The 27507-nt window shown below is 44.4% G+C and overlaps 1 protein-coding gene across 9 annotated transcripts in view; it reads right to left on the bottom strand.

The window, feature by feature from the left end:
* Positions 1–27507, bottom strand: part of FAM193A (family with sequence similarity 193 member A) — a 161969-nt gene that overhangs the window by 85301 nt on the left and 49161 nt on the right. For 6 of the 9 annotated variants that reach the window (XM_045074877.1, XM_045074912.1, XM_045074867.1 and 3 more), the window contains exon 2: positions 12372–12617. In XM_045074877.1, the coding sequence (XP_044930812.1) occupies positions 12372–12617 (246 nt within the window). Of the gene's footprint in view, positions 1–12371; positions 12618–24842; positions 24952–25505; positions 26208–27507 lie in introns of those variants that run through there. The other 3 variants (XM_013045736.2, XM_045074885.1, XM_013045738.2) reach the window with 3 other exon arrangements.

Below are 27507 nucleotides of genomic sequence, written 5' to 3'. Positions count from 1 at the left end.
TCGTTCAGAGGACAGCTGGGAGACAGCTCTCCTTGGGTCTCTCAGACCAGCTCCCAGTCTTGATGGATATGCCAAGGCTGTAGGGCTCTGCCTATCTCCCCCCAACAGGGGGCTGTTTCTCTGGCTTCACACCGCATATAACCTTGGGACAAAAGTGCAGGCTTGCCTTCTACACACTAGGAGATCCTAGTGGCAGATCCTTACACCCAGGGTTCCTGAGCTCCAAGACAAAGTTCCTGCACCCGCTGCAAGGATGTAGACCTCCCCACTTCACAGACATGGAATTTGGGCAGGGAGGAGCAAGGGGAGCAGACATGCCCATGCTCATGCTCATGCGAGCTGCTGTGCTGTGAGCAGTAAAGTTCTCTGTCTCTGACCCAGGAATCTCATGTCCCCAGCCAGCACCCATGAAATAGTAACAAGGCAGCTTATCATCTTCAAGTAGGGCAAAAAAATCCAATCCCAGGCCCAACAACTACCAACCACACCATCCTTTAAATGATTACCATCACTTTGCTCTACTTATCACACTTTCTTGTTTTTCCTTCTATTTCTCTGGTATCTGCTTTTCACTCATCTCTGTCTCAAACGTCGGATATCCTCTAGAACTGCCTCCTTCAGCTTGTACTTCTCACTCTGCCTTCGGTCTTCAGGGTTGTGCCTGTGACCAAGGTTGAGAAGGTGAGTAAAACTCATGTGTGTGGAGTCGTTCAGTGAGTGTTGCAGGTCCACCCAACAATACAAACAACATCTGAGGCAAACTGACTGTAACCTGAAATTGTAACTCTTTAAAAAAAAAAAATTGGGATTCCACATCAATTAAAAAAATCAAGACCTATTTGACTCATAAAATAGGGGTCTTGCAATGTCCTTTTAATTAACAACTTAGAGAAGTTGGGATGCCTGGGTGGTACAGTTGGTTAAGCAGCTCTTGGGTTTTTGGCTCAGGTCATGATACAGAACTCCATGTCAGGCTCTGTGCCCGATCCAGAGTCTGCTTGAGATTCTTTTCCCCCTCTCTCCCTCTGCCCTTGCCCTGCCACACGCACATACACGCATTCTCTCACTCATAAATAAATAAATCTTAAAAAATAAATTAAAATAAAACACAAAAAGGTAAATCAATACATCTGTACTGATAAAGTTAGAGGAGAAAGAATGGAGAAGATATAATTTAAAATAGAACAGATAAAAGTCCAATACCTATGGGACAATCATCTTTTTTTTTTTTAAAGACTTATGTATTTATTTATTTGAGAGAGAGGGGGGAGGGGCAGAGGGAGAAAAAAAATCTCAAGCAGACTCTGCACTGAGTGCAGAGACCAACGTGGGGCTCAATCCCATGACCCCAAGGTCATGACCTGAGCCAGAACCAAGAATCAGATGTTTAAATGACCACATCCCCCTGGCAACCTCCACCCTTTTTAAAAGGGCAGTGTAATGATACTGAAAAAATATAATAAAACACATATAAATAGAAAAAGATTCCATACTCAATGGGGATTGTTAGATTTTTGTTTAAAAAGATTTATGTATTTGAGAGAGAGAGAGAGAGAATCTCCAAGCAGACTCCTTGCTGGGCCCGGAGCCAAATGTGGGGCTTGATCCCAAGACCCATGAGATTATGACCTCAGTCAAAACCAAGAGTCAGACATTCAACCGACTGAGCCTTCTAGGTAGCCCAGGATTATTAGATTATAAGGAATATTAGAAAGAAGTTAATTCCCCTCCTATTGATTTGCAGACTCCATGTAATCCCAGTCAAACCCCAACAAGGTTATTTTTCTATTTTGGGATTCTGTGTCTTTGTGTGTGTGTATACATTGACAAGATGGGACGCCTGGGTGGCTCAGTGTGTTAAATAAGCCTCTGCCTTCGGCTCAGGTCATGATCCCAGGGTCCTGGGATCCAGCCCCACACCAGGCTCTCTGCTCAACAGGGAGCCTGTTTCCTCCTCTCTATCTGTGATCTCTGTCAAATAAACAAACAAACAAACAAATAAATATTTAAATAAATAAATTGACAAGATAATTTTCAGTTTTACAGAAATGCAAAGAATGAAGAATAAGATATGTTTAAGAGTACAAGGTAACAGCACTTTTTCTCTGAAAATGAGATTTATTACAAAACTACAGTAATTAAGACAACATGCTGTTGGCACAAGGACAAACAAAGCCATGGAACAGAACCCAGAACCCAGAAATACATCCACACATATACAGACACTTCATTTATAACAAAGGTGGTGTTGAAAAGTGGGGGCAAGGAGGAGGAGGGAGCAACAGTCATTTCAATAAACGCTGCTAGGGAACTGATTTCCACACGGAAATAAATTTAATTTGAACTTTACCTCACACCATATAAAAATAATTCCAATTCAAGGAGGGGTGCAGGTCTAAATATGAAAGGCCCAACAACAGAAGTAGAGGCCTGTGCTGTTTACTGTGTCATCTGTGGCTACTGAGCTGTGAGATGCAAGCATCCTAAGCAATGCATGCTACACATGTAAAAACATACGAAGGACTCTGAGTATTTAGCACAAAACAAAATGACATTAACATTTTTTATACTGAGTACAGGTTGAAATGATAGTTTGGATACACTGAGGGAAAAAACAGATGGTCATATCACCTCTTTTATTTTAGTTTTTGATACATGGCTACTAAAATATTAAAATTATTCGCATGTGGCTTTCATTTGTCATTCACATATTTCTTTGGGCAGTACTAAGAGAAGGAGAAAAATATGTTTATGATGTCATGGTAGGAAAAACCATTAATAAACAGAACTAAAAAAAAGTGGTATCTACTGAGGAAAAATGTGAGAAATCTGACTAGATTAAACATGAATTTGTGTTCAGGGCTCCTGGATGGTGCAGTCAGTTAAGTGTCCAATTCTTGCTTTGGGGTAAGCTCGTGATCTTGAGGTCCTGAGATCGAGCCCCATGCTGGGCTCCACGCTCAGTGTGGGGCCTCCCTGAGACTCTTTACCTCCTTCCATGTCCTCCCTGCCTGCTCACTTGCTCTCTCTCAAATAAACCTCGTAACAAAATTAATTTGTTTTCATCAAAAGACACTATCAACAGTGAAAAGGGAAGCAAAAAAAAGTAGCAGCTGGCATCTGCAATGCATAAAAGCAGCAAAGGGGTCATGTTCAGCGCACATAAAAAAGTTCCACACATCTATAGGAAAAAGACAAATACAGTCATCCCCCTTTATCAGCAAGGGATATATTACATGACCTCAGTGGATGCCTAAATCCACAAATATACTATATCCTATCTATACCATGTTTTTTCCTATATCTACGATAAAGTTTAATCTACAGATCAGACACAGCATGAGATTAACAATAGTTATAATAATATTCATATATATAAACTAGAACAAGTGTCACAATACACTGTAATAAAAGTTGTATGAACGTGGCCTCTCAAACTGTCTTACTGTCCCCTTCTTTCAATGATGTGAGATGATAAAGTGCCCATTTAGGAGATGAAGGAGGTTGAGTGACATGGGTGTTGTGACCTCACATCAGGCTACTGCTAACCTGGTGTCCACACGTCAGGAGGAGGATCACCTGTTTCGGGGACATGCCAATGACAGAACTGAAATGCTGGAAGGGGGAATCACAGATGGGGGGGCCACTCTGTTCCAAAGGACAGTGGTTCTCCAAGCATGGTCTGTGGTCCCATGACAGTCCTAGACACCCTTTCAGCAAGTCCACTAGCCAAAATTATTTTCACAAATATCTAGATATTTGCCTTTTCCCATGTTGACATTTGCAGTGATGGTGCAAAAGCAATGGCGGGGTTAGCTACCCACATCTGGGCAAGAATGAAAGTTGCACAATGAAGTGTGCTAGTAGCCACCATCCTTCACTTCCACACACTTAGTTTAAAAAAGCCAAGTTCCACTAAAGAATGCCCTGGATGCATTAAAATTATTAATTGTATTAAATCTGAACCCTCAAGCACACACCTTTTAAATATTCTATGTGATGAAGAAGGGAGCACACATGAAGATTCCAGCAATGTTCTCAGTAAAGCAGTGTACACTGTGAGTGGAAGGGGCCACTGCCACCATGATATATCTGGAATGCCTGACAGACCAAACTACGGGTGTTCAGACTTGGATAGTGGACATTTTCTCAAAAATGAATAAAATGAACCTGGCAATTCAAGGAAAACAGTTGACACTACTTGTGGCGAATCAAAATCCGAGCTTTCAGGCAAAAATCAGAAGGTTAGATGGAAATCATGAATTCATCACTGTGGGCTCCAAAGCCTCTACATTTTAAGACTTTTCTGTTGAGACTAGTGGTGATAACAGAAATACATTTCTTTTAAGATTTTATTTATTGGGATGCCTGGGTGGTTCAGCCAGTTAAGTGTCTGTCTTCAGCTCAGGTCATGGTCCCAGGGTCCTGGGATCAAGTACCACATTGGCCTCCCTGCTCAGCAGGGAGTCTGCTTCTCCCTCTGCCTGCTGCTCCCCCTGCTTGTGCCCTCTCTGACAAATAAATAAAGATTTTATTTATTTATTTTAGAGAGAGAAGGAGAACAAACACGAGCAGGGGGAGGGGCAGAGGAAGAGGGAGAGGGAGAAGCCCAAGTAGACTCCTCACTGAGCACAGAGCCTGACCTGGGGCTTGATCCAAGACCGAGATCATGACCTGAGCTGAAATGAAGAGTCAGAAGCTTAACCAACCAAGTAACCAATTCACCCCACAAATATAATTTTTTTTATACTGTATAATGAAAGGTTATCAGTACCAGGAAGATCTGCCTAAACCAGTAAACCATTATTTTACAAATGCATGCTGTTAAAAAATCATCAATGTGTAAGAGATACTCATTTAGAATGCAAGAAAGACAAAGTATTTTAACCACACAGGAAAAATTCATTGATATCGTTTCATACTCTACATTGCAACTAACCTTTAAGAAACCATTACTTGTCATGGTTTGAAGCAGTATCAAAAAGGAGGGCGCCTGGGTGGCTCAGTGGTTAAGCCGCTGCCTTCGGCTCAGGTCATGATCTCAGGGTCCTGGGATCGAGTCCCGCATCGGGCTCTCTGCTCAGCAGGGAGCCTGCTTCCTCCTCTCTATCTCTCTCTGCCTGCCTCTCTGCCTACTTGTGATTTCTCTCTGTCAAATAAATAAATAAAATCTTTAAAAAAAAAAAAAAAAAAAAAAAGGAATATCCACAAATATCTGAAAAAGCTATCATACTACTTGCTTCATATACTTTAATCAAAACAATCTATAATAACAGCTGAACACAGAAGCAGATATGAGAGTCTAGCTGTCTTCTATCATCCAAACACTAAGATTTATAATACAGTGCTACCCTACTCACGAAATTATTGTTTTTGAAAAATAGTTTTCATTTTAAAATATGCTATTGATCTTCACTTATAATCAGTTAATTATATAAGTTCTCTATGACTCAATGATTCCTTTCCCACATGTATATACAACAGAATGTGTGAACATGTGTTCCGAGAGCATCATTCATAACAGTGAAATTTGGAAGCAACCAAAATGTAGTGTATTCAGGGGCGCCTGGGTGGCTCAGTGGGTTAAAGCCTCTGCCTTCGGCTCAGGTCATGATCCCAGGGTCCTGGGATCGAGCCCCACATCGGGCTCTCTGCTGGGCGGGGAGCCTGCTTCCACCTCTCTCCCTATTTGCCTGTCCCTCTGCCTACTTGTGATCTCTGCCTGTCAAATAAATAAATAAAATCTTAAAAAAAAAAAAAATGTAGTGGGGCGCCTGGGTGGCTCAGTGGGTTAAGCCCCTGCCTTCGGCTCGGGTCATGATCTCGAGGTCCTGGGATCGAGTCCTGCATCGGGCTCTTTGCTCAGCAGGAAGCCTGCTTCCCTCTCTCTCTCTCTGCCTGCCTCTCCATCTACTTGTGATTTCTCTTTGTCAAATAAATAAATAAAATCTTTAAAAAAAAAAATGTAGTGTATTCAAAGAGGCAGAGAGTATATAGTAGTATATAGTGATGAAAATGAAAAAAACTAAAACATTCATGAATCTCAAATATAATGTTGAACAAAATAAATCAGGCACAAAATAATGCACACTGTACAGTATTTTTATGAAGTTCCAAACATCAGGAAACTAGACAACAGTGTTTAGGAGCATGGCTCGTAAAGAACATCAGGAGGGTGTTGACTCCACGGAGAAGGGCAGGGCTGGGAGTGGCACAAGAGGAGATCTGAGCTAAGGGTGATGCCTGTGTGGTGACCCCAAAAGGTCAGCCCTAATTGCTGAGTGACAGAGTCATTTCACCACTGAGAAACAGACTCTCAAAAGTGACCAATTAAGTCAACCTTTCTACCGAGTGCACAAAACCACCTAAAACACACCAACACCAAGAGACCGAAAATAATAGTACATGAAAAGAGGGGAAGAGAAGTAGGGAGCTCACAGAGCCCCACAAACAGTGAACAAAACAGTCCTTCTGGAGAAACCACACGAGGCTTCACTACAACAAAGGAATAATACACCAAGACTGAGTCATTTTAACATGTATTCACCAGCACAGCTTTAAAATGTAGAGTAAAAATGAAAATATTTATAAGGAAAAAAGGACAAATATATATGCAGAGGAGAGCTTAACTGCTTACTCAGTAACGGACACATTAAGTATGCTGAAAAACTAGTAAAAAACACAGAAGTAATTAAGAGCACAATTAACAAGGGGTTGAACTAATGGGGGAACAGAGTCCTCTAAATCCTGGGAACACATTTTCAAGGACACATGGAAATTCAGAAAAACTTAACCATGTATAACTAACTGGAGAGGAATCATTATAATAGAGATCATGACATCCAACAGCATTAAATTAAAAGTCAATGATTAAACGTAACCCCAAAGATCTGTTTGTGTATTTACAAATACTTCTAAGCAATTCATGGTTGAAAACAGAAATAATGAAAATTGGGTAACACTTAAAACTGAGCCACTAACATTTCAAAATCTAGTACAATGAGAGATTTCCAGAAGATACCACAGCAGAACAGAATAATAAAAACGGACGGGTGAGAACTCAGGAAGGCAAAAAAGCAACCATAGAGCAAAAAGAAAAACCAGGCACCTGGGTGACTCAGGTCATTGGGTGTCTGCCTTCAGCTCAGGTCAGGATCTGGGTCCTGAGATCGAGCCCCACACTGGACAATGGACTCTGCTCAGTGGGGAGCCTGCTTCCCTCCACCATGCTCCCCCCCCACGCCTGCCTCTCTGCCTACTTGTGATCCCGCTCTCTCTCTGTCAAATAAATAAATAAAATCTTTAGAAAAAGAAGAAGAAGGAAAAAAAAAAACCAGATTTGTGGTCACAACCAGCAGGAACTGTGTGGTGATGGCCCAGCGGCTTTTTGCCTGGAAGGTGGAAAGTGGGACAGGGCTGTCTCCCTGCCTGCCCCCAAGCAGGCTCAGGTTCCCTCCCACAAGGTCTCCACGTGAGATCAGCAAGGAATTCAATTCCCTGAAGCAGTTGGTCCCCCAGAGCTGGTGCCCCAGACACCTGTCAACAGCCCTCAGAGAGGCTTAGAAATGGACAGCAGCCCCCCACCAAACGTGCACCCCACCTTGCCATGGCATCCTAGCCCTCTCTTCCAAGGACAAGAAAGTGAGAGGACCCCAGGCGTTCACTTACTGACAGATGTCTACAATGCAGGATACTGTGGTGCGTGCCATCACCACCTTCCAATACACAAAAAACAGAACAGAACATTTTTGGAGGAACGGACAAGAATCTGCCAACACTGGAAGCCTCAGGAAGATAGAGGACAAGTAGAAGACAAGTCAGAGAGGGACCGCTCTGCTCAGCTTTCAGCTCTGCTGCTGAACACTTCCTTACCACACATGCCCAGCACTGCTTAATCATGTCTACACCACATACAACAGCAGCAATTAATGAAACAGAAAGGAGAGAGATTTAAGTTAAAAAAAAAAAAGTTTAAAAAGATTTAAATTAACTAAACTTAAGATTTGTCCTTTCTTTGAAAAGACAAAACTGACAGACTTCAGGCAAGACCAGTTCACAAAAAGAGAAAGCACAAATATAAGGGATCAAGATTTGTATGGACGGTATGATAAGAAGTGAAGACAGGGTCTCCACACCATTTTATACCAGGAACTCTTAACAATTTCTCAGAATATAATTCACCAAAACTAACTGGAAAAGAAATGGAAAACCTCTTATCCACAAAAGGAACCAAACCCGGAGTTTGTTTCCCCAGAGAGACAAACTACAGGAGTGGGAGAGATGGTGACAGCTGGGAGGGACCTTGAGGTCAGAGGCGGGTATTTGAAGAATGAACAATTCTAGAGCATCTGCGCTCTCCTGGGCATGATCTTGGTGCCTAAGAAGAAAAGACTAACCCGAGCAGTGAAGCCCCAGAGAAGATGAGAAGGGAGAGGCCCCGAGAGCCCCAGGGAGGCGGGCCTCCCCTGGCTGCAAGGGTAGCAGAGACTGGGGTAAGTAGGGGTAGCCAGGGTCTGAATGTCCGCTTCGACCCCTGCCCTGGAGTGTGAAGGTTAGCAGCACCTGAGCTGTGCACAGCAAAGAGGGTGCGTGAGGTTTGGAAAGAAAGGAGAAGGGAAGGTTTGTGCTCTTTTGAGGTCAGGTCTGAAGCCAGAGCAACACGCCAAATGCCAACCCACAACCAGGAGCACCATGATGTCAGCGTGCACTGGGGAGCCTAGGCCTGCAGTGTCCCCAGCAACACACCACCCGCTGGAGGGAGGGGCAGTGCTGAGCCAGGTCCCAGGCAAAGGAATCCCACGGCTTTGCAAGCAAGGGATGGCAACGGAATCCTGGACCTCTGGCTGTTCTAGGACAACAGTGCAGTCAGAAGGTCCTGCCAGTGTGAATGGGGTGTTTCTGCAGGAAGACACAGGCCTGGATGACAAGGTCTGGGAGTGGAGGAAGTCTGCAGTGTGGCACTGTAAAGGTAGGGCGCTGGGCAAAGTCTCACTGATAATCTACCACAACCTGTGGTAACTGCCTGCTTACCTAGAAAAGAGCAGTTCTGTTCCACTCCCACTTTGTAACTCGGAGCTCCCACCCTGGCAATAAGAAACTCCCAATGCCAGGCCCACCAGAGAGCTCAGGCAACCACGAGAGCCAGACAAGGGCACAAAGCCCCTCTGATGACAAGGGGACACACGGGCCACTTCACCTTTGGCAGACAACAGAACGCAGACAACTCTGTGAAGTGCGTCAGAGAATGACAACACTTGTCAAGAGCCCTTAAAGGCTAAGTGTGGCCGGTGCAACCTTGCTGGGCCCCACCCTTCTCTGGGAAGAAGACTCTTGCTGTGGGGGCAGCAGATGCCCTCCCCCCTGAGGCACAGGCCTGATCCACTTCAGGAGGGAACCAAGCTGTCCCCCATGGCAGAAAGCCACAAGTCAGGGATGCCTGGGTGGCTCAGTGGGTTAAAGAACTTCGGCTCAGTTCATGATCTCGGGGTCCTGGGATCGACCCGAATTGGGCTCTCTGCGCAGTGGGGACCTGCTTTCCCTCTCTCTCTGTCTGCCTCTCTGCCTACTTGTGATCTCTCTGTCAAAGAAATAAATAAAATAAAATAAAAAATCTTCAAAAAAAAAAAAAAAAGCCACAGGTCAGCCACCTTGGGGAGACGAAGGGGATGTGTCCCACCCAAGACCCCTAGAGATACTGGCAGACTCTGGCTTATATCGGGCCGGGAGTTTTGGGGGTTGGTCACTGGGAGAGAGCCGCACCTGATGTCCCAGGCACCAGGCTGCCCCAGGTTTGGGCTGAATAGGGCAGGGGGCCAGGCGGGGAAAACACCACGGGGAGGCCAAGCGCCACACGAAGGGGGCCAGCATGTGCAGGGCGACTCCTTCCCAGCCCACATAAGCAGCAGGGCACAGCACACACCACCAGAGAAGCGAGCGTGTGCAGCAACAAGAGCAAAGCCAGGACAGCTCCAGTGTGGCCAAAGTGAGCTGGCCCCTAGGTGCAAAGTGGGGGTAACAACTGAATAACCAGGCCACCGCCCCCCATGGTCTCTTCCAAGCACGGCTCAGCCTTCCACCAAACTGTCTGGGAGAAACAGAAACCAAGAACCAGCAACGTGTTAGGAAGGACTAATGACAATTCTGCACAAACTCTTCCAAAAAAGAGAGGAAGCAGGAGTACATCTCAACTCCTCTCAGGAGGCCCTGAAGGACAGTAAAGACAAGACAACGGCAAGCAAACATCCTTCATGAGCACAGACGAAAAGTCCTTGACCAACAAAAGCACATCGCCTGCAACAAAGAATGTAGAAAGAATGTGCAGAGAAGCTTCACATTCAGCTTCATGCAAAATCCGAATCTGTTAACAGTGCAAACACCTGTCTGCGGCAAATCAACAAAGTGGGTGCATCTCCACAACTGATCCAGCCACAGAGAGAACAAGGGACTGTCGCACAGCTCACAGCTCCCAAAAGTATCACACCCGCCTGAAGGCATCTATGTGACACTGAGAGAAAGCAAACCACAGGACAGAATCAATTCAGTGGTTACCAGCCAGGCGGGGAGACCGGGGCGGGGGGGGGGGGTGTTACCAACAACATGACCAGGGAAACTTCTGGGGTGATGAAAATATTCTACATCGTAACTGAAGTAGTGGTGCTTACACAACTGTAAAATCTGTCAGAACTCACTGAACTATATATACACACTTCAAAAGAATTTTACTAGATGTAAATTATATCTCAATTTTTTAAAAAAGGCCAGCAATTTTAGCCAGCTTGGCCAAAGGCACCAACTTTATAAAAGTAGCAGAAGGTCTAAGTCTGCAAACACAGTGCCCAGAGTCACTTTTTTGGTGAGAGAAAGCCTCGTCTGACAAGGCGGTATCCAGGGCAACTTCCAGCAGATCATAGCTGTTTCCACTGGCCACCCTTCCTGCCTGTGCCGGCCAGGCTGCAAGGGCGCAGCAGGGTCGCATGGAGGAGACAAGTCCGGCAGCAAGACAGGCACACGCACACTGGCCAGCACCACTGCACCGCCGCCCTCCAGGAACAGCCCAGCTAAGGTAATGCTTTCGGAGGCCCCGGAAAGGAAACTAAAAGGAAAGTAAAACAATACAGCAGTAAAAGCAAGAAGACCTGAGGGAGAACCACTGGGACTGATGAGGCCATCTTCTTAACCTTGCTATGGGGCTCCGAGGTTTCTTCCCTTCCACGCTTGTTGGTTCACCCAGAAACCGTGCTTCCTAGAACAGGCCGGGCTAAGCATGGCTCCTGGCTAGAAAACACACAAAACCTGCTGCCCTTGTGGGGTGTATAGGCCAGTGAAGGGCACGAGCAAAATGAAGAAGTTGACTGTGCTAAGGAGAATACAACGCAGGGGAATGGGGCACAACAGGGGAGGTGGGGTGAGAAGTACATTTTTATCCCGATAAACGATGCAGTCTCAAGGTTTAGCTGTTCACATCCCAGCGCAGACTCGTGGTTGGGCACTGCCTTCTAGGAAGCCCTAGATCAGAGGTCCCCAGCACAGCAGCTGGCAGGAGGGAGGCTGGGGAGACCAGGGAAACCGGTGATGAGATCGACTCGCAGTGTGCAGCAGCGCCCAGGGAGTGGCCCAGGCACCACATGGGCCTGGACAGCAGGCCCCGGACACAAGAGTGTGTGCTGCCGGTGGGTGCTGGTATTGGCGGCGACGTGCAGGGACGTGTTAGAAGAGCTCAGAAAACAGCTGCCCACAGGCAGAAGTAAAAGCAAGAGAAAAGCCCTAGAATGTGGGGTCTCACATGCTTGCAAAAGCCAAGTCCTTCGAGAACCTAAAGAGCAGACTCAAAGCCCTTTCAGGCACATAGCCCGAGACACACGTCTGGGCCAAAGAGCAGACTAAGGCTATGGCCTTTCCATATAAGCCTGAACACCTCAAGAATGACTCCATTCAGCTGAGGCAAGAAATCAAGAAAAAATAGGGTGGGTAAATCCAGGCTTGAGAACCGTGTCCGGAAAAAATTTCAGGTGAGTTACCAGCACATGGACTGGCCAGAACCAAAGACTGTAACAGCTTCTGAGCTTTCCAGCAAAGGGCATTGCCAAAGACATCTTGAGGTCAGATGAAAAAAAGCCAAAACACATCCTTTGGGCCCCCTAAGCTTGCTGACCAAGTTGTGAGACCAAGTAGGTCCCCTCCTACTTCCCACAGGTATAGACAGAAGACCACGAGGAAAACTCCAGAGGGTAGAGCAAGGGACCAGAAGATGGAGTAAGAGGGGTTTCCTTCCAGAATGCTAACCCTGATTATTTATTTCACTGTCCACTGAGCTATGTAATTCATAGGGTAAGAAAGCCGACAAGCCCATGCACCCTGGGCTGGGCACTCACCGACGGCTGGTCAAGGCCACTGTGCCGCTCCTCCTTCTCCACAGTCCGCCGGCAGTCCGGGCACACCCACAGGGGCAGGTGCAGCACGCTGTTGCCCTTGGGAGCCATGGAGAGGGCCAATTTGCTCGCAGTCTTAATTCCACTCTCTAAGAATGAAGAGTCCTTCCGCTCACTTCTGCACAGAAGACAATAATCCCCGGCGGGATACGGTGGTGTTCTATGATTCATGCCAAAATTAAAAGGAGTCTGGAATAGAAAAAAAAAAAAAGTTTCTATTTTCAGAACATGATCCACAAAGCCAAGATCACACTTAAAAATACAATACAGTTTTAAACCTACTACATACATGTATGTTTCCATAAACAACAGGGAACTTGTTAAATAAAATTATATCCAGTAAACTAAAAACTCATAAAACTTTGAAGAAAAAGACCACAAAAAAACATCTTAGTAAGAGTTCGAAAACTGTCCAATTGGCCCCTTCGCCCATACTTCTGTATTACTCTCCCTCCACCCTGCGAAGGATCCATCTCTGTCTTCACATGACACCTGGACTCTTGGCAGAGTTTAGAGCCACTATTTCAGAGGTGTGTGCAAACGAGGGCTCACACCCAAGGCAGGTATTCTGGCTGAAGTGTATGTGTGCAGATCCCAACCATGTCAGAGGTGGTGTTCCAGCTCCAGAAGGAAGGTAAACATCAGCAGTCCAGCAGCACCACACATCCAAGACCCAGCCTCCCTCCCAGCTCAGCAACAGCTCTGCTTACTTTATCTCCAGCTACCCAATTTCAATGTCTGCTTTTTCATATAGGTAAGAGGCAAGATCATTACCCTAGATTCTCTTCAAAAGATTATCAATCACCCTATCAGAAAAGGAAAAGTAGACTTAAAAACACACAAACAAGTCTCACAGATTTAAAACAGGCCTGCAGTCACAAGGTCAGCAAGCAGGGGCAAGACTTGAATCCAACTCAGTGTGAACCCATGATGGGTCATTTGCACAGAGGAAATGCCCTGCAAATCCTGAAGAGAGGTTCAAGAGAGGTTCACCTGGGCAGCAGGTGAGCAGGAAGCTAGGCATGGCCTTCCAGAGGCAGGCACAACTCTGCCAAGGTTCCAAGCCAGAGCACAGGTTGGGATCAAGGTAAGAGAACTCCCCCAGGCCTCTGTTGCTGCCATTCCCAGCCACGGGACACAGGGGGTGCAAAGGGGGACCAGGACCAATGCCAAGGTTATTCAGGCTAGAACCTCAAAGTATTTTCTAAAGTCTCCAGTTCCACCCAAAGGCTCCCCTAATACCTTACCCAACCCTGCCCAGCCAGCAGCCCAGCTGTTTCCCTGACCCACAGCTCTCTCCCTGTTTTCCTGCACCAAGGGTCACACAGGTCTTTTGCTGTGCTGGTTAGCTGGACTTCAAGTGTGCCTTTCCATGACCAGCTCCACAGCCAAGTGAGTACTCTCAAAAGCCACAGGCTCCGTCTCTAAAGCCCAGGATGGCTGGCAGGCAGTCAGGTGCTTACACAGTGGGGCTGAATGAATAAATGAATGAACGAGTTAACTAAAAGAGCAAAAAAACGGCACCACTAAGACTTGCACATATATTTTTACCTGCTTTTATAATCCAAGGACCAAAACTGCTTACACCTGTCACATCTGCAGCTTCCATGGATTTAACCAAACCCACCTCAGAAGCCACTCGAATGTCTGGGCTGTGAGGCAAGGGAACCGAGTACTATATCCCAGTAAGTAGTATTCTAGAAAGCTCCAGACTACCCCTCCAACCACGGCATACCATGAGAGGGGAGGTCTTTTTCTGTCCAGATCCAAGATGCAGAAATTAGACAATTTCCAAAATCACCCTATGTAACTGATTTACAAATTGATTTACCCTATGTTGATTTCCAAAATGAACCCTATGTAAAACCATCTCTTGTTCCTCAGCCTAGGAAAAAAAAAAAAGCCCCATCATTAATAGAATAGCCACAGCCTTCAGATCTTTCTAGGCCACCTTTTTATTCAGAAGGAGTTGCTGGGCTTTAAGGCTATGAAGTCTCCCAGCCAGAGATCAGAAGAGCCATACCTGACCTGAGGTAACCAGTTTAACCCCAGATCATCTGTCCATCTACCCACCGGTCAGCCTATCTGTCCAGTATTTACTGAGAGATACCATGTGCCAAGGCACTTGTCCAGGTACTGGGGACACAGCAATAACTAAAAGTTACTTGCCCACAGGGAACTAATATCACTGTCAAAGACAAAGACTACAAATAAGACAGATAAGGAAAAAATACCAAACATTAGACAGTGGTCACTCAGAAGGCAAAATATATAGAGCAGGCAGTAGTGTCTAGGGTTGGGAACAATGCCTTCCCATTTAGGATAGCCCATTTAGTAAGTACTTCCTTAAGGAGACACCTGATGTCTGGGGCTGGTGGAAGCCACACAGGTACCCAAGAAAGGGATACCCCTGAGAGCAAGCAGAAAGGCCCAGGGGCAGGAGGCCAGAGAGGGGAAGGGGGAAGTGCTACCAGGACAATGAGGCTATATGTGGGGAATGGACAAGATAGAAACAGGTGATCAGGGAGAGTGGACAAGACGGCTAAGGAGGCAGATGTTGGGGACAAGAGAAGGAGGAAAGGCAGAAACAAGCCTTTCTCAAACAGAGTGCAGGAAAGAGCTCCGAGATGATGAAGCCCTTTGCCATAAACATTTGGAATACATGCTGTGCCAGGCATCCTGACAGGTTAGATCACAAAAGCAACTACGAATAACCCAAAGGGCTTGCTGGCTCCAGAGACACATCGGACAGGCAAACTCAGACAGAAGCCCCGCCATCCACTGGGGGTACAGAACAGAGCCACAAGGACGTTGTTTCAACAAGGGTGAGGCGAAGCTGAAGCCCAGAAGCTAAGGCCAAACAGAATCAGATGGAGCCGTGTGCACATCTGGGAAAGGAGCACTGCTAGCAGAGGCCACGGCTGTGTGCTCGCTAAAGGGCCAGAACGGAGGCCGGGGGCACTGCCAGGGCAAGGGGGAAGAGCGGTGGCTGCTCACCGGGGCTGGGAGCCAGGGAGAGAGACCTAAGTGTTCGTGGAAGGGCACGTATGAGCCAGCTGGCATCTTAAAAAGAAACTTGACTATGTCAAAAATGAACTCTGGCAGAGGGAAGGCAGCTCCCGGCAGGTCCAGGCACAAGCAGGGCCATGCAGGAACAGAGCGGTCAGACTCAGGAGTGCTGCAGGCACAGCCACAGGGCTCGACTGCCAACAGACCGGAGGACAGGGGTGCCAGACACAGCCAGACAGGTGGGGCCAGTGGGAAGAACCAAGGCTTTGCTTTAGATGTTGTATGCACGAAGTTTGTATCAACCAACCAAGCAATGTGGTAGGCTTGTTCTGCACAAGTGAGACACTAGAGGAACAAGTCCCAGCGAGATGTATGATTCGGGATCACCACTCGAAGCTAGACCAGATGATCCAAGGAGAGAGGGCGGACAACATCCTGAACCAACTTTAACGCTTGACCAGTGTGTCCAAGTATGAAGCTGGTCTTCTCAAGGGTGGCAACCTCTACTCCCCACGCCTTCTTCAGACAAAGCAAGTACAGAGTACTACAAGAAACATATGTGACTAAAATTCAAATTAACCAAATACTTGTGCCTCACCGCGTGGTTACTCTCCGATCTGTGATTAAATGGGAGGTATAAATATAAACACCACTAATTCTTTTAAAAGGATTTACAGGTATACTGAAGTATGACCAGGTAGAAGAAGCTGAAGATATCTGAAGAACGCAATCCGAACAGTCCTGACATATACACACACACACACCTGTGAAACCACAGTAACTTGCCCTCCAAGTTTCTTTGTGCCCCTCTGTACCCGTTCTTCCTCACTCCAGTCTCTTCTATCCCCACTCACAGGTGATCACTGGACTGAGTTCTGTGTGTCTCCATTACTACACAGCTTCTAGAACTGTATATACGTTGGAGCACTTGGGTGGCTCTCAGGTTATGATCTCAGGGCTGTGAGTTCAAGCCCCGTGCTGGCCCCACATTGGGTATGGGGCCTACTTTAAAGAAAAAAAAAATCAACTTTTGGTCTTAAGGATTTTCCATATTTAAAAAAATGTTTGTTTTGTTGATTTTTGTTTTTATGGTATTATTTACTTTTGGGGGTTACTTCGGGTGTAACTGGCTCCTTCTCATGGTGGAAGCAAAGTCATTCAGCCCTTCCTCTTGCATAAAGAGGTGGTTAGTGCGAGCATCTCCACACGGCGCGTTGGCAGCAGTCTGCAAACGCTGAGATGCTGTGTTTTCATTCTCATTAGGTCCAAAATACTTCCCAACCATCCTCTGGATTTCTTCTTTGGTTCATGAGCTGTTTGACGTGTGGTACGGTTTCCTCATGTGTATGGTTTTCTGCTAGTGATTTCTAATATAATTCCATGTAGTCAGAAAAGCTGCTTTGTACAATTTTTAATTCTTAGTCAAGACTTTTCGTGGCTCAGAATACGGTCTATTTTGGTAAATGTTTGACATTTACTTTAATGTGTAAGCATGCTGCTATTGTAGGGCAGTGTTCTATAAACCCCTCTCAGGCCAAGTTGGCTAACAGCCTCATTCGTCTTCTATACCCTCAGTGATTTTCTGTTTACTTGTTCTATCAATTTCTGAGAGGTCTTAAAATCTCCAACCATAATTTTGTATTTGTCTATTTTTCCCTGAAGTCCTATCAGTTTTTTGTCCACATATTTTGAAGCTTTGTTATTAGGTGCAAAGACATTTAGGACTATTATATCCTCTTGATAAACTGACCCCTAAATCGGCATGAAAGTATTCTCTTTAGCCCCGCTAATATTCTTTGCTCTGTTGTCTGTTTTTCTGTTCACTACATAGCCAAATTTCCTCTCACTTATAAAAGCAAAGCATGTCTTTTCATATCACTTTATTTGTAGCCTATTTGCATCTTTATGTTTAAGCAGGTTATAGCAGAAATCATATCATTGGGTCTTGATTTTTTCCCAACCTCACGATCTTTTAAAACTGGGATGTTGGGGTGCCTGGGTGGCTCAGTGTTGGTTAAGGCCTCTGCCTTCGGCTCAGGTTGTGGTGTCAGGGTCCTGGGATAGGGCCCCACACTGGGCTCTCTGCTCAGTGGGAGCCTGCTTCCCCTTTCTCGCTACCTGCCTCTCTGTGTACTCATGATCTCTCTTTGTCAAAATAAATAAATAAAAAATTTTTAAAAATTGGGATGCTTAGACCATTTATGTCAAATATAATTATGAGATATGGTTAAGTTTATTAAACTTACCATCTAATTTTTTATTTTTCTGGTGACACACTTGTTTTTATTCCTCTTCCTCTTTTTCTACTTTTTAAAAATTGAGTATTTTTTATAACTGTATTTTATCTTGCTGGACTGTGACCTACACTTTTCCATTTGGACTGTTTGCTTCAGTGTCACAGTGTACATTTTTAAAAAAATTATTAACATATAATGTATTATTTGTTTCAGGGTACAGGCCTGTGATTCATCAGTCTTACACAACACCTGGTGCTCACCTTAACACATGCCCTCCCCAGTGTCCATCACCCAGCCACCCCATCCCTCCACCTGCCTTCCCTCCAGCAACCCTGTTTGTTTCCTGAGATTAAGAGTCCCTTATGGTTTGTCTCCCTCTCTGGTTTCATCTTGTTTCATTTTGTCCTCTCTTCCCCTATGATCCTCTGCCTTGTTTCTTAAATTCCAAATATCAGTGAAATATGAGAACTGTCCTTTGATTGACTTATTTCACTTAGCATAATATCCTCTAGTTCCATCCAGGTCACTGCAAATGGCATGGTTTCAATTTTTGATGGCTGCATAATATTCCACTGTGGGTAGGTACATATATCTATCTATATAGATAGATTTTTGAGAGAGAGAGAGAGAGAAAGCATGAGAAGGAGAGGGTCAGAGGGAGAAGCAGACTCCCCGTGGAGCTGGGAGCCCAAATAGGGACTTGATCCCAGGACTCCAGGATCACAACCTGAGCTGAAGGCAGTCACCCAAACAATCTAGCTACGTAGGTGCCCCTAGACAGACCTCCTTTATCCATTCATCTGTCAATGGACATCAGGGCTCTTCCCATAGTTGGGTTATTCTGGACATTACTGCTATAAATACTGGGATGCATGTGCCCCTTCGGATCACTACATTTCTCTCTTTGGGGTAAATACCCAGCATTGCAATTGCTGGGTGACAGGGTAGCTCTATTTTCAACTTTTTGAGGAACCTCCATGCTGTTTTCCAGAGTGGCTGCACCAGCTTCCATTCCCACCAACAGTGTAGGAGGGTTCCCATTTCTCCACATCTGTGCCAACATCTGTCGTTTCCTGACTTGTTAATTTTAGCCATTTGGACTGGTGTGAGGTGGTATCCCACTGTGGTTTTGATTTGTATTTCCTTGACGCCAAGTGATATGAACACTCTTTCATGTGTCTGTTGGCCATCGGGATGTCTTCTTTGCAGAAATGTCTGTTCATGTCCTCTGCCCATTTCTTGATTGGATTATTTGTTTCTTGGGTGCTGAGTTTGATAAGTTCTTTATAGATGCTGGATACCAGCCCTTTATCTGATATGTCATTTGCAAGTATCTTCTCCCATTCTCTTGGTTGTCTTTGGTTTTGTCCACTGTTTCCTTCATTGTGCAAAAGCTTTTTATCTTAGGGCACCTGGGTGGCTGAGTGGTTAAGTACCTGCCTTCAGCTCAGGTCATAATCCCGGGGTCCTGGGATCAAGCCCGCACTAAGCTCCCTGCTCAGCAGGAAGCCTACTTCTCCCTCTCCCACTCCCTCTGCTTGTGTTCCCTCCCTTGCTGTGTCTTTCTCTGTCAAACAAATCAATAAAATCTTTAAAAAAAAAAAAAAAAGTGGAGAGGGGCAGGGGTGGGGGGAAAAAAAAAAGTTTTTTATCTTGGTGAACTCCCAACAGTTTAATTTTGCCTTTGTTTCCTAAGCCTTTGTCGATTTGTCTAGGAAGAAGTTGTTGCAGCAGATGTTGAAGAGATTGCTGCCTGTGTTCTCCTCAAGAATTCTGATAGGTTCCTGTCTCACACTGAGGTCATTCACCCATTTTGAGTCTATTTTTGTGTATGGGGTAAGGAATTGGTCCAATTTCATTCTTCTGCATGTGGCTGTCCAATTTTCCCAACATTATTTGTTGAAAAGACTGTCTTTTTTCCATTGGACATTCTTTCTTGCTTTGTCTAAGATTAGTTGACCATAGAGCTAAGGGTCCATTTCTGGTTCTTTATACTGTTCCATTGATCTATGTGTCTGTTTTTGTGCCAGTACCATATCATCACAGTGTACATGTTAACCTACCACAATCGGCCATCAAGTAAAGCTTTATGACTGCGCACACAAGAGCCCTACGTTCCCTTTCCTGGCCTTGGTGGTACTCTTGTCAGACATGTTATCTCTACATAAAAGCCCTATAATGCATTGTTGGTTTTGCTTTTCTTTTTTTTGAAGATTTTATTTTTACGTAACCTCTATGTCCAATGTGGGGCCTGAACTCATGACCAAGATCAAGAGTAGCACGCTCTACAGACTGAGCCAGCCAGGCTCACCATTGTTTTTGCTTTAAATAGACAATTGTATTTTAAAGTAAAAGAAAAGGTATTTTCCCCATACAGTTCCAATCTCCAGCATCCTTCTTGTCCCTACGTAAACCCAGACTGCAGTCCGGTGTCATTTCTCCTAAGCTCAGAGCTTCCTTTACCATACCCTGTGATGAAGACCCACTGGCCATGAATTCTTTCAGCTTTTAACATCTGAAAATTTTTTATCTCATCTTCACTTCTGAAAGATATTTCTGTAGTTTAGAATTCTAGTATGCTTTTCCCTTTCTGTACTTTAAAGCTGTTCTTTCTCCATTTTCTAGCTTGCATGACTTCTCATGAGAAGTTTACTATCTTTGTCATTGTTCAGTACGTATGCATCTTTGTCATTGTTCAATACGTATGCATTTTTTCTTTAACCACTGTTCTCAGTAATGATGATGACAATGGTGACAACACAATGATGACATGTTGTGGTGTATTTTCTTTATCTTTCTCATGCCTGAGGTTTATTGAGCTTCTTGGGATCTGTGGATTCACAGTATTCAACAATTGTACATTTTCCAGCCATTACTCCTTCAAATATCTTTCCATATTCCCTATACCCACTCTCTCTTTCAGGGACTCCAATGACACATACACATGCAGTGGGCCATATGAATGAAGTTGTTTCAAGGCTCATAGACACTCACAGTTCTTTTTGGATACCTTCTATTGCTATCTCCTCAAGTTCATTAATCTTCACTCAGGCAGTTAATCTGTTACTGCAATCTGCAATCTGTTACTAAGCCTCACGTAATGTATTTTTCATCTCAGACACTGTAGTATGCAACTCCAGAAGTTCATTTGGGCTTCTTTACTTTCTGTGTTTCTTCTTAACATGTTCTTGCTTTCCTCTATTTTCTTGAATACGCAAAGTATAGCAATAACTACTGTGTTAATGTCTATCTTATAAGTCTACTATACATGTCATTTCTGAATCTGTTTCTATTTATTTATTTTGAACTTCATCATGGGCTGTATTTGCTTGCTTCTGTCTCTGTATGTCTGGTGATTTTTGACTAGACTGTGAATTTAACTGTGTTAGATAATGTGTGTTGTTTTACTCCTTCAAATATTTCTGGGCTTTGTTGTGGGCCATACTTAGCTTATAGGAAGAGTCTGGTCCTTTCAAGGCTTGCCTGTAAGATTTGGGAGGTGGGATCCGAGTTTTTTAATGTTGTTTGTTTGTTTGTTTGTTTTAAATCTAATCGGCTTTATTAAGTGATTCATGAATCAGGAGCATCCTATTTGGCAAGTAAAGAGAGAGGCCCCAGGATTAGAGCACCTTTAATCTTTCCCACTACTGAGGCAATACCCTTGTGACTTCACTGTGTGTTACAATATTCTCCCATTCTGGCTGGTGAGAACACAACCCGTTTGGGGTCCTGTACAAGCTCTGAAGATTGTTCCACCACTTACTTCCTGGGTTCTCTCCCTGATACACGAGTTTCCAAAGTACGTGTGCTCATCAATACCCAGGTGAATATTCAAGGAAAACCATGCAGCTCTCTAGAACTCTCTTTTTCTCTCTGCAGCCCTCTCTTCTCTGGTACTCTGCCCTGCAAATTCACTTTGGCCTCCCCAAGTTCTTGGCTGCTTTCCTGAACCCAAAGAACCACCAGGTCTCTCTGGGCTATTCCCTCCTTTCTTTCTAAACCATGGCCCCAATTTCTCTCCAGACAGTAAGCTTGGCCAACCCTAAGCTTGTTTAATTTATTTTCTGTCTCTCAAGGGTCACTGACCTGCACTGTCTGCTGTCCAATATTGGAATACTGCTATTTTGAGGTATCTTGTCCTTCATTTAGTTGTTTAAGGCAGAAGGATAAATCCAGTCTGTTTCATTAATATTCTTAAAAAAATAAATGTACCAGAATAAACACTAAACATGTGTCATCCCCCATGTCCATAAGATATATTTATATATAAGTATTTATTTACTTACATAAGATGCTATGTTGTAACAGAGAAATTTTTCCACAAGAGAATGTACTTATTCCTAAGTAGACAATATTGCTGAAAACACTCAAGAATGCCCCCAACAACTGAGTTCTACACCTATGATGTAAGATATTTTACCCTTTCTGAGTAAACTGGTTTTCCACTCTGGTATAAGCTATCATTTGTGGCAAATGTGTATGTGTAATAAAAGATACCAAATTCATTTCCTTGCTGGGCTTATCTCTAGTTCTAAAAGTAATTGCCAAAAAGAAATTTTTATTTAAAGACTTTACATGTAAACTCATTATAGACACAAAGAAAACACGGTGCCTCAGGGCATAAAAACACATGGTGGACAGGTGATGGTGGCGCATCTCAGGTCACACAGCCCACTGGAGGCTGAAGCCAGGATTCTCATGTACACAAAACACAAAACAAATGTGCCTGCTTTTGTCCCATTAGTGTCTCCAGCCTCGGACACTACACAGTTGTCTCTTCCCGACTGGTCCCCAGCCCATAGGTCTGTCTGCTTCCCTCACACCCTCTACCTCCTGTTGGGATGGTCTTCCATACTGTACATGTGAGCAGAATATTCCACTGCTCTGAACCCTTTCATAGTCCCCTGACTAAAAGGATCAAGCATGACATACAAGGCCCTTGTCACACAGTTGCTGCAGAATGACCCAGTTGGGACTCCTCACAATTCCAAACCCCTGCCCCATTCTTAGTACATGCCATCCCCACCCTGAAAAACCAATCTCCCCTCCTTTACTAGGCAACCATTGGGCATCCTTTCAAATCGCACTCTGCTATCATTCTTTTTCTGTCAGTTTTGCTATTCCCCATCCCTCAATGAATACAGCTCCACCTACTACTCCAACTCCCGTACGCCTCCATACTTTACACAGACTACCATAAGCTTTCACACAACCATCTTCTCATTAGACACTCAACAGTTTTTCAGTCCCACAAAGCACCCAGCATACAGCAGGCATCCAACAAATGTGCAGTGAAGGAAATGACTAGTTCAAATCAGTAATTCACATTCTGTGTTCCCTAAATCAGCCTCAACTCTCCTTCCTTATTTTGCACACGATCTTTTATCAGCTACCTACCTGTGCTGAAGTCCAGGGATGAGTGCAGGTGTGGTCACTAAAATATCTACCATTTTTTCTGCTTCCTTACTGAACTCAGCTTTCCCAAAGCAGGTCCAAGTTCTTTAAGCAAGTGGTACTGCTTGCGGTATAATTATTAACATTAATACTTAAGCTCTCTTCCAATTAGTTACCAAAAAATTGGTAACAGAATTGTAAGTTATAGGTAAAATTACCTTAAGTATTTGTAACATGTAATTTATATAATCACAGAGTAAATATTTAGCAATTCATAGACTTCAAAGGTGTTTCCTAAAAACTCAATAAACACTAATTATATATGATCCCATATTATTACATTATTACTGTATCCTTTTTATAGCTAATGTAGAATTGAGATTTCTTTAGGATTTACTTTCAGTTTACATATTTTTTTTAAAAGATGTATTTATTTATTTGACAGACAGAGATCACAAGTAGGCAGAGAGGCAGGCAGAGAGAGAGGGGGAATCAGGCTCTCCGCTGAGCAGAGAGCCTGATGCGGGGCTCAATCCCAAGACCTTGGGATCACGACCTGAGCCAAAGGCAGAGGCTTTAACCCACTGAGCCACCCAGGCGCCCCTCAGTTTACATATTTTTTAAAAAAACAGAGAAAGCCTAAAAACCTGCAACTATTTTTATTTTTAAAGAGATGTATTTATTTGCTTTTTTGAGAGAGAGAGACAGAGTGAGCCAGCGCACACGTGTGAGCAGGGGAGAGAGGGAAAGCAAGAGAGGGAAAGGGAGAGAGAGAACCTCCAGCAGACTCCCAGCTGAGTGTGGAGCCCGGCAAGGCGCTCAGTCTCACAACAAGACCATGACCTAAGATGAAATCAAGCAAGAGTTGGACTGAGCCATCCAGGAACCCCAACCATTTTTTCTATGACTGCAAGTTAAGCTCCTAAACTGGCCTCCCTGTGGACAACCAGTGGCTCTATGCATTAAGGAAGGCACAGTGGTATTGGCTATCTGCCAGAGCTGGAGTTACATAAATGGTCTTAAGTATGTACCTGCTATTAAGATGGTTTTTCTATACAGATTAAGTCATGTTCCAGGTCTAGTCAACAATATAATTGTTTGTTTTGACCCAACTTATCTGAAGAAAAGACAAATCTGAGGCAGCCTCAGAGCCAGCCAGGATCAAGGCCGGTGCAGCACCACTGCTCCATCAGCCGGCAGCACAGCAATTCACACTTTCAAATATTTACAAAATACTTCAGGTTTCTGCATTTAAGCTCCATATGGCAAAAGAGAAAAAGAACTTGAATTTATTAATAGCAACAAATCACACAGTTAAAAAAAAAAAAGACTTATAGCTTTGGAAATATTATTTCTTACATTCCTCTTTACTGATCTTTAAAATACAAATAATCTACTGGGTTCAAATGACAAGATGATATCAAAATACTACTGACTTCTCTGGCTATGTCTGCACCCCCTTTAAAATCTGAAGGTCCCAGTAACCAGTCATTTAGTATAGAGTGCTAATGGTCTTTACAGCAATACCCACAAATCACCAGGGAGGAAGAAAAAACCACATAAATAGAACAGGAGCTGCGAAAGGCTTTGAATCAGAAACCCTAAGTGGGGAAGGCAACATTTGAAAACTGAGTTACCTGAGGTGACTCCAAAAGCAACCAGCAACTCACACACTTGGCAAGCCCATCATCAATATGGCCTTGTTAACCAGGCAGTCAGGCCAGGGGCAGCCCCCACCATTCACCCCACTCCCATCACGATCACCACCACTCACCTGGCTACAGAGAGGCACTTGGTTCCTGGAGAGCCAAACCAGAAACTAGTCTAAAATAACAGCAACAGAGGGGTGCCTGGGTGGCTCAGTGGGTTAAAGCCTCTGCCTTCGGCTCAGGTCATGGTCCCAGGGTCCTGGGATCGAGCCCCACATCGGGCTCTCTGCTCAGCAGGGAACCTGCTTCCTCCTCTCTCTCTGCCTACCTGTGATCTCTATCTGTCAAACAAATAAATAAATCAAAAAATAAATAAATAAATAAATAATAAAATGACAGCAACAGAAAGTACTTGCTTCTTCAACTTCCCAAAAATACAGACTTCAATAACACTCAATTGGTCTCTGGGACTGTTAATAAAATGTTTATGGTCCAAGAAATTCACAAGGCCAGGAGAAGAGTCTGAATAAGGAGACACAGGTGCCTATCAAAGCTCCGGTCTCCGCGGGGCTCCCAACAAGGGGAAGACCAGGGGCCTTTCACTAAAACTTCGCAAACATTTAAAGACGATGACAACACTTGATGCTGCAGAATGAAGGAATGTGGGAAGACACACTTCCTGCTGCTGGAAGCACGAAGGCCTAACACTGTGTTTGAAGACCCATGGGCAGTGTGTGTCCACAGGCCCCACACCATGCACCTGACACTGTGCCCTTCCGCATGCTTACCCATCACACGCCTCCTCGCCTAAGTGAAGCCTCTGCTCAGGCAGCAGCCCCGCCATCTGCTTGAGGACTTTGCTCTATGGAGTCTCCCCTCCATTCTTCGGATCATCAATCTTTCCTTCTTTCCTGCATCATTTCCGTGAGGATACAAGCACAATGTTACTACTAGGCTGAAGAAACAAAAAGCACCCTTCTCGGGATCACACTTCCACGTCTACCTACGAACAGCCTCCTTTCTTTCCTTTCCAGCTCCTTCAGAGGTGTCCACCTGTCTATCTGAGAGAAGTGCAAGTCACAAATGAGAGCTATGTAATAAGCTAAAAAACCCTGAAACAGAAACTAACAACACTGATGAAAACAGAATACTGCATCACACCTATCAGAATGGCCGAAGTCCGGGACATGCTGGGGAGGATGTAAAGCCACAAACATTCTCACCCATGGCTTGTGGGAAAGCAGAACGGCACAGCCACTTTGGAAGAGAGTTTGTCAGTTTCTTACAAAACTAAACATACTCTGACCGTATGCTCCAGCAATCATGCTCCCTGGTATTTACCCAGAGGAGCTGAAAACTTTGATCCACACAAAAACTTGCACATCAATGTTTTTAGCACCTTTATTCAAAATTTCCAAAACCTGGAACCAAAATGTCCTTCAGAAGTTGAATGGCTAAACTATGATCTATCTGGACAATGGAGTATTATTCAGTACTAAAAAGAAAGAGTTATCAAGTCAGGAAAGGACATGGAGGAACTTTCAAACGCACATGATTAAGAAAAAGAAGCCAATCTGAAAAGGCTACGTACTATAGATTGCGTCTACAGGACATTCCAGAAAAGGAGAAGCTACAGAGACAGCAAAAGATCCACTGTTACCGGGGTGGGGGCGGGGGGGGGGGTGGAGCACAGAGATTTTTAGGGGAGTGAAAATACTCTGTATCACACCCTAGTAATGGGTACCTGTTCGCACACATCTGTATAATGATAAACCCATAAAACGTACAATACCCAGAGTGACCCCCAGCGGAACTATGGACTCTGGGTGATGATGATGTATCAGTGTGGGTTCACCAGCTATAACAATTGCCCCATTCGGGTGGGGGATGCTGATAGTGTGGGAGCATGTGCATCTGTGAGGACGGGAGAGGGGTACATGTACTTACTGCTCAATATTCCTGTGAACCTAAAACTGCTCCCCCAAATTTGTTAACTATGTATGATAAGAGACTAGACTTACTGAGTGCAGTGATCATTTTGCAATACATACAAATACTGAATCATCACAATATTGTACACCTGAAACTAATATAATGTTGTATGTCATCATACTGCACTAAAAAAGTTTTTTAAAGATTTTATTTATTTATTTATTTGAGAAGAGAGAGAGAGACCAAGCACAAGCTGGGTGAGGGGCAGAGAGAGAAGCAGGCTCCTCACTAAGCAGGAATCCCAGATGCAGGGCGCGATCCCAGGACCCCGGGATCATGACCAGAACTGAAAGCAGATGCCCAACTGACTGAGCCACCCAGGTGCCCCTCAAAAAGTTTTTTTTTTAAAGAGTGAATTCAAATGCAAGTTTAGACGGCTGTAAGTTAATCCCCAAACCAACAGAAGCCAGAGCTGCACACCCACAGTGTGGGAGCCACTGTCCAAATGCAGGTATTGTGCACCTGAAATACAGCAAGTCCAAGGTGAGAGATGCCAACCATAAAATACACACCAGACTTCAAAGACTTACTATGAAAAAAGCAATGTAGATATTTCAGTAATAATTTCTACACTATTCCATGCTGACTTAATATTGTGGCAGGCTACTTAAGGCTAAGTAAAAGACACTAGGTAAAACTGATTACATGTATTTCTTTTTATTTTCACAATATGACCACTGAAAATTTTACAATTACATATGTGGCTTACTATTCATTTCTGTTGAGCAGTACTGGGCTGGAGTATCACTACTTCTCCCTTTTCCCATCTTCTATGAGTGCTAATAAAGAATAAAATAT

Source organism: Mustela putorius, unplaced genomic scaffold (genome assembly GCF_011764305.1).
Source record: "Mustela putorius furo isolate JIRA1106 unplaced genomic scaffold, ASM1176430v1.1 tig00000083_pilon_pilon_pilon, whole genome shotgun sequence".
Taxonomy (NCBI): domain Eukaryota; kingdom Metazoa; phylum Chordata; class Mammalia; order Carnivora; family Mustelidae; genus Mustela; species Mustela putorius.
Note: the sequence above shows the minus strand (reverse complement) of the source record. Positions and strands in the feature narration are given on the sequence as shown.